General features: G+C 39.7%; 1 protein-coding gene across 1 annotated transcript; it reads left to right on the top strand.

Moving 5' to 3' along the window:
* On the top strand, positions 1-16,649 carry usp31 (ubiquitin specific peptidase 31). The gene is made up of 16 exons (XM_041063071.1): positions 1-1,184; positions 1,568-1,702; positions 2,071-2,165; positions 2,273-2,365; positions 2,998-3,133; positions 3,536-3,683; positions 3,779-3,959; positions 4,188-4,299; positions 4,553-4,647; positions 5,553-5,630; positions 7,017-7,146; positions 7,585-7,704; positions 7,849-8,074; positions 8,188-8,346; positions 8,714-8,866; positions 9,206-16,649. The coding sequence occupies exons 1-16, from the start codon at positions 660-662 to the stop codon at positions 10,684-10,686; spliced, it is 3,867 nt and encodes a 1,288-aa protein (XP_040919005.1). The 5' UTR covers positions 1-659; the 3' UTR covers positions 10,687-16,649.
* The last annotated feature ends 171 nt before the right edge of the window (positions 16,650-16,820 follow it).

Genomic DNA, 16,820 nt, shown 5'->3' with positions numbered 1-16,820 from the left:
TGCTGTTTGGTAGCTTAGCCCGAATGTGCCTCCAAATATGTGAGAAATTTGAGGTTTACCAGATTTCGGACACACTCTTTACATTAACTGCAATTGCCTGCATACCATGGCGGAACATCGGTTTCTGTCGGATTTGGACATCTTCACTGAGAGGGACTGTCGCTGTTTCTGTGGCTTTTGTTATTGTAGCTAGCGCTAGCGTAAGCTAGATTAGCTAACACCGCTGTCTTCGCTGTCAGCATAACCGACGTTGATTCATTGCTGCGGGGCAGTAAGTGAAACCGCAAAGACAAGGAGAACTGTGGAGCAAGTTGCAGGCTTAAACAGCTGACCTGAGCAATGTTCATGTTACGCTTCTTAGCTCATTAGGTAACTGGCCTCAGCCAGTATTTTAGGTTGTAGTGCACGAAATACCAGCGTAATTTGACAAGTGAACTTAAACGTCGACCGCTGCATTCTTTAGAAGAAGAAACCTCAATTAAAATGTTATTACTAGCTTACACACCTTAACGCTGCCAGCAGCGTGAACGCTAACGTTAACTCGTTGGCGTTATTGCTGTCTGAATACTTTGAGATGGAACAGCAAATAGGAGCCACTGAGATGACTGTCGCTGTGCTCAAAACATCTGTCTGAGTTGTACGTCTCTGAAAGGGAAATCATGTCTTGCAAAGCCGCAACCAAGGACAAGAAGTCGAGCTTCAGCAAGAAGCTGTTCAGGAGAGGCTCTGTGCGCTCTGTGGGCAGTTTTATGAGCAAAGTCCTGAGGACACTGACAGCCTTATCCCACTTTGGATCTGAAGTACAAGCGGAGGATGACAAAGATGATGGAGGATTTTCCACTTTTAAGTCTGGAAGTAAAGATGTGCCCATGGATGATGGGGACATTGGGGGCTTCCTGTCTGGGGAGAGAGTCCCTGGGGTGGCAGGTCTCAAAAACCACGGGAATACCTGCTTCATGAATGCAATTCTTCAGTGCCTCAGTAACACTGAACTCTTTGCTGAGTACCTCGTTCTGGAGCATTATAAAGACGAAGAGCTAGATGAGGACAAACCGAAGACAAATGGTGTACATCTGCAGAAGAAGGGTCCTCTGGCCAAAGGAGAAGTTACAGAGCAGCTGTCAGGACTTGTGCGGGCTTTATGGACCTTTGAGTATACCCCCCAGCACAGCAGAGACTTCAAGGTAAGAGTGACACGAATGGTCACACTAAGCAAAATACTCTCACTAGGATTACTATCATTGTGATTGTGCAACCAGAGAATGAATCAGTAAGAGAGACTACAACATAAAGCAAACCTTTAAAATTATGACACAATAGCTTTCAGTAATATGAACAGTGTCTTAGTTTTAAGTTTCAGTTGATATTGCTTTATAATATTGCTTTTCTCACTGGTGCACTGTCTGTGGAAAAATGCCATTGTCAGTGCATGTGGAAAGTATCATGTTTAGGATCAGCTGCTGATGAAACCTCATGACCAGCACATGTAAAGTCACTTAAGGATGAACAGCGCAGAGATTGTGATCTAACATGAACTGTAACCTTTGGGTCATGCTGTTTGTTGCAGAATGTTGTGTCAAAAAATGCCACGCAATTTAAAGGGAACGCTCAGCACGATGCTCAAGAGTTTCTGCTGTGGCTGCTGGACAGAGTACACGAGGACCTCAACACAGTCAACCCCATCGGCAGGCCTACTATAAAGGTGAATTTGGAAGACTATGGGGGGGCTGAGCATATTTCCCAAATTTCTCAACCATTGCTTAGTAATGTAGTCATTCATATCTGGAAATCTGAAACTAGTTTTTCTGTTTATATTGCAGGGTTATTTTGTTACATTGCATAATACTTTACAGTAATTCTGGTCACTCAGTGTGTCTTACAAATGAGCCGCTTTCACAGTCCGGTTGAAGTAGGCATACCTCATCTTGTTTCCTTTTGATTCCATGTGATTAGTCAGTAATAACTCATTATGTGAAGACTGCTTGGCTTTCATTCTAGCTTATTAACCCTGATAGTCCAGTGTTATTTATGACTTATTTGACTCAGAAAAACCTGTCTGTGTTTGTGCAGCCCCCTATTGAAGAAGATGACCAAAGCATAGAGGGGCCTTCTCCTCCCCTCTCTGCGGGGTCGTTTGTCCAAGAACTGTTTCAGGCTCAGTACAGGTAGGCTTTATGTCCTGGCTTTAAGAGTTCCGTGTTTTTTCCTTTATGTCCATATTATTTCTGTGCCATATTAAGATTATATTAAGATATATAATTTTTTCAAATAGGTCTTCTCTCACCTGCCCGCATTGCCAAAAGCAGAGCAATACGTTTGATCCCTTCCTCTGCATCTCCTTACCCATCCCGCTACCACACACACGGTGAGTGCACACCTGAGCTGTGCTACAGCACAGGGAGTGATCATTTAACAGTGCCCTGAACTGACAAGTTTTTACATGTTCAGGATTAAGTATTGCTGGTTTACAAGTTTTGTACAGTAATCTCTCATGCATAAGGAAAACATTTCTTGGGACAAAATCCTTTTACAAGAGTTTCAGAAAATGCAGTATGTTTGTTCTACCTCTTTTTCTACTGTCTGAGCAAAGACAGAGTTCTTCAAAGGCTTGACACCTTTCAGTGTATGTGCGAGTGTGTGTTGACAAATTTACGAGGACCTGAAGCAAATAACAGCGTGTGTAGTTACAGAAGGAGGAATGCAAGCTGGTTTGGCAGGGGTGTTGAGGGGTTGAGGGTGCAGCAGGAGCAGCAGAGAGGCATGGGAGGAGCGTTCACTTTAGAGTTTAAAACCAAAACAACAATGTGTTCACTTTAGGCTTTTCTGCAGTGCAGGGAATAAAGAGGAGGGAAAATCTTGTTCTTGGTGTTGTTGTGTTGTAGAGCCTATGTCAAGGTGTCCTTATGGTTACACTATAATAAAAGCAAACCATGCTTGGGTAGTCAACTTAAACTATGACTGTACTTTTTAAATTTATGCTACATTACTTTTTGCCAGGCCCCTGTACGTGACAGTGGTCTACCAGGGGAAGTACTCTCACTGTATGCGGATTGGAGTTGCTGTTCCCCTCAACAGCACTGTCTATCGCCTCAGAGATGCTGTGTCACGTGAGACCAAGATCCCAATGGACCAGGTGCTATTCCTGTCACTTATCATCTCAGGGTCTGCCACAGTGAGACTATATTACAGTCACACAATGTTAGCTCAACGTTCCTAAAGCAGATTGTACCTCTGAGCAGTAGTTTCTTACAAAGCCAGGTTTTTTTTATAGAGTGAGCTCAATACACAGTTGGAGAGTAACATATTTATAAACACATTTTTCCTTAGGGCTTCAACAGCCGAGTGCTAACACTGATGAAAAATGGCAGGGTGAAAATGCCATGAAAGTAAATGTAAATGACAGCTTATGTGGGATAAGGAGTGATATTGAGATGACTGTGTTTATTTTGGGATAACAATGTGAAAACACTTGAAGAAACTGAACACCACAGGTGGTACATATTTTAAAATTTCCTCTTTTTCTTTCGCCTTTCAGTTCGTTTTGACTGAAATGTACTACGATGGTTTTCATCGTTCGTTTTGTGATGATGACGATGACCTTGACATCATTCAAGAGAGCGATTCCATCTTTGCCTTTGAGACACCAGAGACCTTCAAACTGGAAAATATACGCACAAAAAGAGGTAACCCTTTCTTTGTAATTTGAAAACGTACTGCTTTTTCAAATTAAATGAATAGGACAGAATTTGTCAAGCCTTCTCTTTTCTACCTATCACAGGAAGTCTTCTTGCGAACCTGAATCATAACAACTTGAAGTATGGGACTGAAATCAGCAGGACTCCGTCTTTCATGCAGGGGGCCATGACTCCTGTAACTGCATCACCCAATAAAAACCTGGGACCAGAAAAAATGATCCTTTTAGTGTGTAACAGGGCTTGTACTGGCCACCAAGGAAAGAGGTACTACAATCAGAATACTTTCTGTTCCTTAATGATGCTGCCTCTTCTGTATTTCTTATAACTGTGTAATACATATTCTCTTCTCATGTTCTTGTCCATATTAAAGGTTGTGGGGTTATTATAACACAATTGGTAGTTCCCAAAAATGGTAAAGGGTTAATGGACGTAGTTATGAAGCCTACTGGAGAAATTGATAACCGCTAATAGAAGCTGATTACGTTGTTTTAGGTTTGGCCTGCCTTTTGTACTGTACATGGAGCGCACTGTGACCTGGGATGCTCTACAAAAAGAGATCCTGGAGAAAATGCGTCATCTTTTGAGGCCTGGGGTTTACATTCAGGTAGGAAGAGGAACGGGCAGTAAATCTTTTATAATGAACATACAGTTAATAATTTTGATTCCGCACATGGTAAGGCAGTTTAAGGATACAATGCATGAATATAAAAACATTTATTTCAAATATGAGCCTTCTAAATGAGTGAAATCAGCGAGATTATGTGAAATTTCTATTTATTAATTAGTAATAGGCACCTTGTTAGTAAGCCAGCTGTACTGGTCTTATAGAAGAATTAAAAAATGGTGTCTCTGTGTAGGTGGGACCTTTCAGCCTTCGGGTGGTTGGCGTTGTTGGTATAACCTACCTCCTTCCCCAAGACGAGCGACCACTGTGTCACCCAACTGTGGAAAGGTCCGTTCTGTTTTTTTATATAATGAGTGTTTACTATTTATTGTTTTACTACTATTATTATTGTATTATAGACCATTTGAATTTGCATATTGCTGTTGAATCAAATGTTCAGAAGAGAAGTTTTCTATCTTGATCTTCATTTCTTTCCGCAAAGCAAGTGCAGTCAAAACCAGCCAGACATTTCATCCGGTGGGATGCAGCCAAAGAAAACCAGTCCTTGCACAAGATATTCGACACCAGTGTGTGAAATCAGAACGTCTGTAGTGTAGTAGCACAGAAATTCTAGAAAACTACACATCATTTTCAAAAGGGTGAATCACCTATGTCTAGCTCTTTTCAAGTGTCTGTGTTTTTTCACAACATTCTCATTACTGATGTCAGTGGAAAGTGAAAACTGAAGAAGGCTAAACTCACAGTAAACACTGTACATGCTGTACATGTGCATACAAAGGTAAAGACAGGCATAATCCTTGGTAATGGGGTGAGGTCAGCATTATATCCACCTTGTCCTTTTAATCTTCGCTTTACAGACATACCTCATTAGTTCTGTTTCTCTCATAGACCTGGCTAGATGGCATGCCCCAACAGGATTTTGACTGTGTGTTAAACTGCCAGTTTAGTACGTTTGACTCATAACCTACATAAGTTCTCAGTAATAAAAGTCACAACATTGCTGATCCATAAAGGTGCGTGAATCCGAATGAAATCAGAGTTGTTTTGTTCATTACTGCGACTGATCAATAGGTGCTTTCCCCATTTTTTAAAAAATTCAATGTAATTCCTAGTGCATTGTGAAGCACACAACTTTGCCCAGAAGCCTACGGTGACATAAATGACTGGGGTTACTGTAAAATGGCATTTATAAGTGTCACCTGCCTAAATCACTTCATTTTTTTCTGTTACAGAGCATACAAGTCCTGTGGACAAGGGGGACCACCACATGTGAAGATAGTAGTAGAGTGGGACAAAGAGACCAAGGACTAGTGAGTGAAAAAGATTAATATTTGCTGGACTTCTGTGGTCTGTTTTGTTTTATCTACACTATATTTGTTTTGCACAGAATGAGAGGAAGCCAGACTTTGACATTTTGTTGCTGTAATCTTCACTGGGAGCAATATATTGAATTTCAAAAAACCTAGACTCTTTCCCGTAAAACCGTTTATTTGGGAGACATCCATACACCAAACAACATTTGATAAAACCATGGTGTTCATGAACTTGCCTTGTAGACATGACACTGAGTGTGTAATTTACTGTAATTTTATTAAAGGACATTTATTAACAGTTAGACTTACAAGCTTGGCTGTGTAAGCAATTATGTCGAAAGCAGAACCAGCCTTAATGCTGAATACATAACATTATGAAAGAATATGCCTGAACCTCGCAGTGGTGTGTGTCAGCCATGACAGAGACAAGGCGTTGCTTAGTGAAAACAATCAACAGGATGAGATATTAAAACCAAAGTGTCAGCCCCAGCCGACAGCCAAAACATTGTGATCCTTAATTGGTCATCCATGTCATCCAGTCTTCACACGTGTTTCTCAACTCAATGTGACTGCTCATTGGCTTAGAAGGGAACAGTTTGCCACAGTCACAAAAACAAGGTTGCCCACGCATCACTGCACCTTCGTCTGTCATTTAAGGACACAGTTGAAGGTGTGGCAACGTTTCAGTAAAATTCATAGTGACATTTGTTGCATTGTGCAGGATTTCTAAAAAGACTTTCAAGTTCAGCAACACCTCAAAGTTAACAAAGGCTGTTTTACAGGGCTCAGCCTCTTTTGAGCCCTTGAATGTAGGTACCTCCTACTGTTTTCCCCTAACTGCTATCCCTCACACTATTTGCTTTTGAAAAGTGAACTTTATTAATCCACAAACAAATGTGCTTAATTTGAAACAGTTGTTGTTTCAACACAAGCAAACACCAGAGTCTAGTTCCACCTACACAATCAACGACATGAATGCTCTTATTTCCTCAGCTAATTACTATATTGTGTAGGTAACACACATGCACGCCTTTGCAAGTCAAACAGAAGTCACATCCTCACCAGAGGAGGTTGATGAATGAATCCTCTCAAACCTTTATGTTGTTAGTGTTGATGTTAATGTTTGTGATGCTGTTCAAAGCCTTTCAATGCCACCGCACTGCTGCAGAAGAACCGTGATAATACCGTGAACCATTAAAGTTTGTCTTACTGTGCTGGGTCTTATGCAGCAGGGTGGTCCCATCAGCAAACTCAGTTGTTTTTAATGCTGTACTTTGATATAAGATGTTGAAATGTTTGACCAAAATCTCAAAGCAGATACTGTGGTTCTCACATGACTTAAGTGGTTGAATGAATGGACAACTGTGCTTCATGCTCCCACAGTCTGTTTGGACACACTGAGGAGGAGTACATTCCTGATGCTGAGAGTGTGTATCTGCACAGAGAACAACATCATCAGCCGCAGGCCTGCACCCTTGCTCAGTGCTTTCAGCTCTACACTAAGGAGGAGCAGGTAACACTTTGAGCAGACATGTAACGGGTGCACGCACACAACTACACACAGTCAATTACTGCAGGGTCGGTAGTTTGACATTAGAAAATAAATCTTAGATTTGCTTCGGCATATGTCAGTGGTGAGTATATTTTAGTAGAGCTTCACATTTGTCTCCTCCCCATTGGTTTATTATTCTTTTACTAAAGTTCAAAAAGCTTTCACTTGCCGTGGTTTTACTGTGTGTTTGACTGCTAATGCTATGTTTGGAATAAAGTAGAAATTCTGAGCACAGACCTACATATACATTGTGGTTTAACTCGCCTGCGAATGTTCTGGAGGAGACTAGAGAACAGCAAGAGGAAAACTTAGAGCCTCATCCTGTGTGAGGCCTGTTTTATAAGCAGTGTGGTTAGAGCTCGTCCTTGATGGCTGCTGCTTGGGCTGTGTGTGTTTCAGCTGGCCCCGGACGATGCCTGGCGCTGTCCCCACTGCAAGCAGCTGCAGCAGGGCCGCATTAAGCTTAGCCTGTGGACGCTGCCGGATGTGCTCATTTTACATCTCAAGAGGTTCAGACAGGTATTTCAACTCACACTGTAAATGATCAAACCTCATTATGTCTATGGTAATAAGCTGAAAACCTGCTGTGTAATGGAAGTAACAGGTAAACATAAATTGTTCCCGAAATGCTGACCTGTTTCTGTCTTTTGTGCTCTCTTTCAGGAAGGGGACCGCAGGGTGAAGATGCAGAACATGGTGAGGTTCCCATTGATGGGCATGGACATGGCACCTCATGTAGTTAAGAGGAGTCAGAGCAGCTGGAGTTTACCCTCTCACTGGTCACCATGGAGAAGACCCTATGGTCTGGGAAGAAACCCTGATGACTACCTATATGACCTGTATGCTGTGTGCAACCACCATGGGAATATGCACGGAGGCCACTACACTGGTAATACAAAGATTTCTAGCAGTTTAAAAGTTATATAAATAAAAATGATCATGAAATCTTGCCTTCGTCATTCATTTTTAACCCATTGTTTTCTTTTACCTTTGTGCTTTCAGCTTACTGCAAGAACTCCATAGATGGTCAGTGGTACTGCTTTGATGACAGCGAGGTGTCACCAATAGCTGATGATGACGTGTGTCAGCAGACGGCCTATATACTCTTCTACCAGAGGAGGACTGCCATTCCCTCCTGGTCGGCCAACAGCTCTGTTGCTGGTTAGTATTTCATTTCTGCTGTCTATCTGTAACTCTTATTTAGCTGCACTATTTGTGTGAATGAAGTTGTGGATTTGCAGTTGGATATTGGAGAGAATTAACATTGCAATGTATTGTAATGTGGAGGTGTCTTTAGCCATTAGCTAATGCGTTTTGAAGCATGGGAACAAGACCAGTGTAAACTAATTAAAGTAAACCCTTATTCTGCTTCTTAGCTATTATGATATTCATGTGCATGCAACTACCACACAGGTCCATGGACTTTTAAAAAGAATGTGTCTTATTTGTAGAAAATAACTAGATAGCATGCCTTGCCATGATTCTAAACTTTTAGAAGAAACAACAGTTTTTGTTGTCTTTTACACAGGTTCAACCAGTTCATCACTGTGTGACCACTGGATCAACAGGTTGCCTGGTAGCAGGCCTGCTAGCTTGGCCTCTGGAGCCTCATCCAGACGCACCTCTCTGGCTTCACTGGCTGAATCAGTAGAGTTTCCAGGAGAACGCAGTGAGGATGATGGTGAGATTTTTGTTTTGTTGTATATATGAAATTTCCGGTGCCAGATTCTGCTTTGTGATGCTGTTTAATGTACTTTTTCATTACCTGCCCATGAATTCCTCATATTTTAAAGTTTAGAGTTCATAGTGAGCTTTTGATCTTGAGCTTTACTCTAGATGGTAGAATAATGCCATTTGTAAATACACCCACCAAGTAAATGAGACTAGACTTTTGCATTTAAGGTTTCCCAGAGTTGTTTCCCCCTTTGGATTAGTTCAGGGTTTCTAATCGCACTTTCAATCCAGTCAAGCTTCCTTAACAAAGAACAAATTTTTTTCTAAAATCTTTACCTCTTTTTAGGAGGATTCTCTGTCCGCCCTTTTGTGAGGAGCATTCAGCGTCAGAGCTTGTCCTCCAGGTCATCTATTGCTAGTCCTTTAGCCTACAGCGACAGCGGGATAAAGCCTTCTTGGTCTCTCTCTGCAAAGCTGCACATGCGATCCAACTCGCCCTCACGTTTCTCCCTCGATTCTCGATGTTCACCTCCTCTAGAGAGGATAGGAGAGGCCTGTGATGACAAGGTTTCCACGTCCTGTTTTGGCAGCTACAGTAGACATGAACGCTACTTTGGCAGCAGGACTCCCTTGTCTATGATGGAGAGCAACTTCAGTGACCAGGACAGCAATAAAAGGTTCCTAGACATGATGTACTGCAGGGCTCCCACTCCAGTGGAAAAGAAGAGCACCAAAAATGAGCCAACTGAAAACAACAACCAGATTACAGCTATTGACCAAAACATACTACCTGCCCAAGCAACCCCCTCCAAAGAACAGAAACGCAAGAGCAGCATTGGAGGATTTTCCTCAAAGGCAGAAAGCACAGGCTCCACAAAGAGCTCCAGCAAACCGGAGCAAGAGAAAACCTCGAAAAAACGTTTGTGCTCAACCCTTAAGACCTCCACTTCTGAGACGTCTTCCAGTACACCTGTGAAAGGCAAGAAGGTGAGCAATACAAAAGAAAAGAGTGTAAATGCCAAGAAAAGCACCTCAACACCCATTGGGACTCCCTCCAAAACAAAGGAAGCAACTCAGCCTCCAGAGGCAACGCCACAACGTAAGCCATGTGTCCGCTCCACACCTCAGTCCTCAGCTTCTCCCTCACCAACTGCAAAGAAGAGTTCCAGTGTCACAGAGAAAAGTACCACGAGTAGTCGGAAACGACTGGTAGAAAGGAGCTACAGCAGAGATTCTATGCACACTAGTCCTCTGGTCGACAATCTCCGAGGCAGCTCAGTAGCTCGCTCTTCGCTCTCTAGGAGTGGGGAAAGCAACCGGCTTGAAAGGAAATCTGTAAGAAGCTCCAGCAGCAGCTCTTCTGTCACTAGTCTACGCTCACCAAGTGTATCCACCAGAGACCTGCAGCGCAGCAGCAAATCTGAGGAAAAAGGGTTGTCTTTCTTCAAGAGCGCCCTTCGACAAAGGGAAAGCCGCCGGTCGGCTGATTTGGGAAAAAGCACCTTGCTTGCCAAAAAGGCCTCAGAGAGGACATGCAAGCAGAATGGACAAGCCAAGGAGATCGGTGCTGATAATGGAAAGACAGGAGACGCTGTGTCTTCACAGACATCTATAGGCAGTAATGGAGGTGAAACAAAGGAGTCTTCCAAGCCCCCCAGCTCTCTCAGTCGCACTCTGTTAAACGTAGGCAAGTCCAAGTCTTCCACTTCTGAAGTAAGTCTCAAGTCTCCCACAAACGGGAAGAAGCCTCTTGAAAAGATGGCGTCTTCCCGAAAACTGTCGTCAAGCATGCAATCTCCTGCACGTACAACACAGAGGCCTCAATGATATATCCATAGTAGTTATATTGAACCATATTGCAGCTATTTTCTTTGTGCCTAAGTTTCAGTGAGCACCAGATGTATTTGTAGAGAGACATGTTTTGATGTTATGGGTTTGTACTCTTTGCATTATATGCATAGGATGGCTTTGAGTTTTTAACATTGGCAGCCAGCTTTGAGTCCTTTTTGCCGTACTGGATAAAAAATAAAGTAACTGTTCGCCATATACATATCTGGGGACCAAACACTCACCAGGTATGCTTCCAGTTCTTGTTTTAATAATAGGGTATAATTACACCTTGAGCATTAGGTACTGTTTTGATGTGAGTGATAAAATGGAGGGCAGGGCGATTGCTTGACATTAGATGTTTTCTGGCATGAAGGACACATAAGCATGCCATACACATTCAGCTGTACCACACAACCTGTTTGATTGTGTGCACTTGAGGCCCGTATGACAGCTGACAGAAATCCCTACTGGAATCTTGAAATCCAATTATCTTTTCTTCAGACAAGAGGCTTGTTACAGCTTTGAAAAATGTCCAGCTTGAAGAACCTGATTTAAAATGCAGCCGCTTGTAACGCACAGTTGGTCTTGTAGAATAACATTTTAAAAATAATATAGCTTCACAATTTTCTGAGATGAAAATAAGCTGGTTGTTGATGCTTAAAACCTCACTTCTGTTCTATATGCACTTTTAACTGAACAATAGCGAGAGCAGAACCGTAACATTGATAATTGTCTCTGGACAAATACTGAAACAGAGTTGAAACACTCACAAACACACACACACACACACACACACAAAAGAGTTTCATTCCGAAATTGCTGTGGCTAAGCAAGTAGTTTTCATTGATTGTTTTAAGCCAGTCATGCTGACCAGTGATATGTAAAACCTGCAGTCTGTTTTTTTCACATACACACTTTCTCCACACACCTCACCCCATTGCTTAATAGGGATAGTGTGAGTGGTTTCTGGGTAAAGCTATGGAGAAGGACATTAGTAGACTACATGTACTCATGACTAATTTCACATTATATGTCTAGAATATCTAGGATCAATACGGAGCAGCAGTAAGAGATAAGAGTCTTTATTGTAAATGTTAAGAGAATAGTTGTGAAATACAGAGGTAGTAGCAGACCCCGGACCAAAAGAGAAATGAGAAAGAATCAGAATTGGTGCGCAAATTGAGACAAAACTTTATTTTATTTATTTTATTTTTTTTATACTAGTACCTTTTCAATAGAAGTGTATTTTATTAAATGCTTATTGAAGTTAGCCATCACTTTTCCTCAAAAGAGATGGTGTTTTGGAATGAAACCCTTTAAATTCAAAATATATAAATATATACCTGTACAGATATTGACAGAAAGTATATAGCATATAATCCAATTTTTTTCCTTTCCACAAGCAAGATGAAAATGATCTTAAGCGCCTTTCAATACTGTACATGGAAACAAACAATTGCCTTTGGCAACATAGGAGTCTACTACTGTATGCATCACTGAGTAGGAATGTTGTGTTGTTTGCACTTTGTATAGATAAAGTAGGTTTCTCTTACCCGGAACAGTCATATGTACACACTGACTTAACAATGTCATTATCTTGTTTTTAATATGTTGTCTGTACATAATTTCAAGACATATCGTAAAGGTTGTGTCAACAGGCCTTAGACTTGAAATGGTAAAAGGGTACATTCATCTCAATGTTTCAGGGGTCATTTAAAAAACAAAAATCACCCCTTTACTACACCTGGTGCTGTAACAGACCACTGCTCCTCTGGCACTGAAGTTTCTTAAATGAACATATTTTCAAACGCTGGTGTTCAGAACTGTGGCCGCACAGACTTCAGTGAACTGGAAACCTGTTGGCAGCGTTTATCATAACCTGTGGTACCTCATTGGGGAGGACAATACGTTGCCATTTTTTTTTTTTTTGCCTCATCAGGCTGAAACAGAATATTGATAACGAGCCATTTAATTCATAGAAAAACATTTATATCGTCTCTGAGCAGTTGTCCAAATCTGGATATGTAGGCTGAATTTCCTCAGCTATCAGGCACTGCATGGCGTGCTAATTTTGCAGTATAATGACAGATGCAAAGGCAGAGGCAGGTTAGTGTCACTTCAGCTGTTATGATGCTTGCTGTTGTCAGTTTGAACAGCTTTACCATCCTAGAATTAGCCCACCTGTAATTAGCAGTATTCATACATTAGATACCAGCATAATGTATTTACGTTTTCAGTGAATGAATGTGGATATGGCATTGAAATCCAACCATTAGTAAGCAGTTTTTACTTTAAGCATTAACATAATCTTTGAATTATAAATCTAGAGTATTTCTCTCAACAGTTTCTCTGTAGCATCTACCAGGTTTACATTGGTTCTCAGATGGTTTCAGAGGAAATGCCACTCAATTTTAAAGATTTAAGTATGTTATTTAAATGGCCTTTATGGGGTTTGAACAGATTTGAGAGGTTTGCCTTTGGAGTCATCAAAAACCAAAAGGTTTGAGGATATATATTTTTTCCTTTTACATCTCATGATGTATGAGAAAAATTTCTGAGAATATTAAGACACAGCAAACAAATTTCTCTCCAAGACATGAAACCAGGGCATCAAAGCTGACATTTGGAGGGGAAGAAAAAACTTTTGAAGATGTGTCAGTCAGCTTACCTGTTAAGTGACAAACATGATCGACACTAAAATCCTCTCTGTATCCTCAGGACATTTTTATCACTGTGTTTTTCGCTGACTTAACATAGTGTTCTGTCCTTAGGCGATAATATAGAGTTGGGGAAAAGTTATCTGCTGTAGACCTGTGGCTTTTCTGTCTGTGAGCACATCGCTTTACGGGCAACCTGTCTCCCAAAACTTTGTGGGACTACCATTAGAGAAAATATATTGACTGATTGAAGTTGTGTTCAAACTTTAATAGACCATAGAAATAACATACTTATCATTTAAATATAGTGGTATTCCTGTAGCTGCTCTTTTCTACTTAACATTGTACTCTATCAGGAACCTGTGCATGGCACTTTGGATCAAAGCAGGACAATTTTATGTAATTTTAACTTTCACCGTCTCGCTTGCCTGAGACGGTGTGTAATTAAGTTGTTGTGGCTAGTGTGCATTTTAGAGCTGGGTCATTACACTTGCTATATTTGCAGTTTATTGGATTTTTAATCCATTCTTGTAGCCAAAAGCCAGTGCATTAGGATGCGATGCCCCTTCACTTTTGCCATTATTATTTCATTTTCTGGGGGTATTGTAAACATAGATCAGTAAATAATGTGAGTCATGTTGTTTATTGCTTATATAAATATGGGTCGTAATTTGAGATCAAATTGTGTCCGACCAAAACCTTTGAGACTTTTTTTTCTGAAAGCTGCAGCCTGTTGCCTTGTTTTCCAACCATTTTTCATTCATCCATAACAATTTTGATTATTGCCACCACATTGCCTACATTGTTGTTTTGTCTTTACATCTTGTAATATTAGATAAAACATGGTGGTTTAGCAGCAAAGTTTGATCTTCACATCAAGCAGCTCATTCAGTAGCAACTTGTACAGCCTAAAGTCTTAAAACGAGGTATGTAATGTATTGCAGAGCTGTTGTAAAGCCCAGTGTATGATATGAATGTCTATGGTATCACTTCCGTCCTGTAATATGTTACAGGAACCTGCTGTCATTTAGTGACAAACATTAAAACTTCTTAATCAGTAGCTTCCAATCATTTAAAAAAAAAAAAAGATTTTTATTTTGCCTTGACCAATATGCTAGTGGTAGAGCAATAATCCAATAATCATCTCATTGTTTGATGTTCATCAGTTAGACTAAGGAGGCTGAAGTATGAATGACCAAAAAGTGCAACGTGACTTTGAGAGCTCAAAAGGCCGTTGAAGACCAGACAAGTACTGTACTCCATATGAGAGGTTTTCTATCCAATTAATCCAAATACAGACCTGTTAAAACAAGATGTCAAAAATCAATGTAAAATGTAACAGAAAACATTTTTACATGATTGAATTTCCTCTCTCCTCTTTCTTCACTGCAGTTATTGTTTGTCTTTTGTTTTTGTTTTTTTTTGTTGTCAATGTACAGAGTTAAGAATGACTAAGGAATGCAGTATTGCATGAAAACGCTAATGCATGTATTTCATTATCTATGCAAGAGTCTGCAGCTGTGTACAGTAGAAAGCAGAGCATGGCTGGTATATCCCATCGCTTAATTTGCACACCATTCCAATATTTAGAAATTGTAAATTACAGAGTATTTCATCTTTCATGTAAAAGGCTTAAACTAAAAAAAAAAAAAAAAGCATTCTACCTTTTAATGTTTATATTTTGTATTTTTTCCTCATTATTTTATTTTTTTAATTTCTGCTGATCTGTGCTCTCTGGGTGCTCCTACCACACTGGTAGGTTTCTGTCTTTTGATTTTTTTTTTGACAAGATGTTTAATATTTACTGTTGTACACCAGCAGAGACAACACTATGGATGCGATAATCTCTATGTGGGTACTAAATAGCCTCATGTATGTATGTATGTATGTATGTATGTATTGTGAAAAGGCCTTCCATTAGTTCACTTCAATGATAACAGTTCGTGAACCCCTGTTAAAATGTTCTCAGCTGCATCAAAGATGTGGTCAGTCTCTAATATAAAGGCAACTCAAATAAATATACACATATATATAGCTAAATGCAATAAAGAAAGATAGCAAATTTATAGTTTTATATTACAATATGTAACGAAAAATGACATTCAGATATAAATGTTCAGTTAATACTTTTTGTAGTATTTATGCCACATCAATCGTTTTAATCATGATGTGATTTTTATTATTTTTTTATTCAAAGCAGGCAGTTTATCAGCAAAAAACAGCAATGTCCAAACATTCTTTGCAAACAGTGCCATTTTTTTTTTCCCTGATGACTGGTCAAGTGGGTGTGGAACATTAATCACTCTAGTTGTTAAAATGCATACAGGCCTCCCTGCAGAAGTTAATTAAGATTAGAGAATCCTCCTGCATTGAGTTAATGTTGTGACACAGTTGTTTTGTTTAGTTGTTGTTAACAGAGTCACAAGAAGTTCCATTTTTTCCAAGATGAGGCCATTAATTAATATTATATGCAACGTGTTTGCCTAACTATTTTACCACTGAGTCACAGTTGCAATAACCACTGAAACTGAAATACCAAATTACAAAATTTGAGCCACAGACTTAAGATTCTTCAGATACTGTAGTATTACAGCAATACAGCTGCATGGACAGAAGTGATGTCCTTAACATTAGAAGACTCATAGTACTTTGGGGTTGCATTGTTTTATTTGAGGGCAGATAGATTTTGGAGGACATTTGTCAGACGTAAACACTACAAACAGATGATACTGAAACTTTTCAGAAGCCTTAAGCAAAACAAATCTTAATGGTTAATGTGTATCAGGATGATACAAAAACTAAAGAGCTGTGTAATGAATGAATGTCATTAGTCTCATTTTATTTTATATTTTTCAAGCTAACATAAAGAACACTACAGTGCTAAATACATAGCACGTCTCTACTTTGACCTTTTTGTGTTTTACTTATGTTTTTTTTATGTATCATACATAAAACATTTTGTAAAAATACAGTATGTTGCAGTTATTGTGAATTGTTTACTTATTAAGGCAGTTTTACTGTATTCCTCGTTGTACCAGGTTCATGAGGTTATTGTTGATGCCTGCATTTTTATTATTATTTTTATTTTTACATTATGGCCTCGGTTCCAACATTTGCCTGTTTATATTTTTATGTTTTTGTTTTTATTTTTTTATTTTATTTTTTATATTATTTTAAACTGTAACAGTTAAGCAAACTGTTAATTCGGTAGTTTCAAGTTTCATTAGACAGTGTCAGTCTTCTGTGTTAATTTATTTTTATTTTGTTATCATATATGCACTTTTAATTTTTTTTTTTTTAATTTCTCCAAAAAGACAAATGTGTATATACTTTGTTGGTTTACCCATGCAAGTACAAAATGAAAAATCTGATTAAAAACGTTGAAACTGTTTGTGTAGTGTCGAGTTGTGCTCGTTCCTACACTAGAGGGAGCTTTTCTCTAACAAACTGGCCCTCAGCTGAACTCCATACAAC

This window comes from Toxotes jaculatrix, chromosome 18 (genome assembly GCF_017976425.1).
Source record: "Toxotes jaculatrix isolate fToxJac2 chromosome 18, fToxJac2.pri, whole genome shotgun sequence".
Classification (NCBI taxonomy): domain Eukaryota; kingdom Metazoa; phylum Chordata; class Actinopteri; family Toxotidae; genus Toxotes; species Toxotes jaculatrix.
This window is presented reverse-complemented; position numbering and strand designations above follow the sequence as displayed.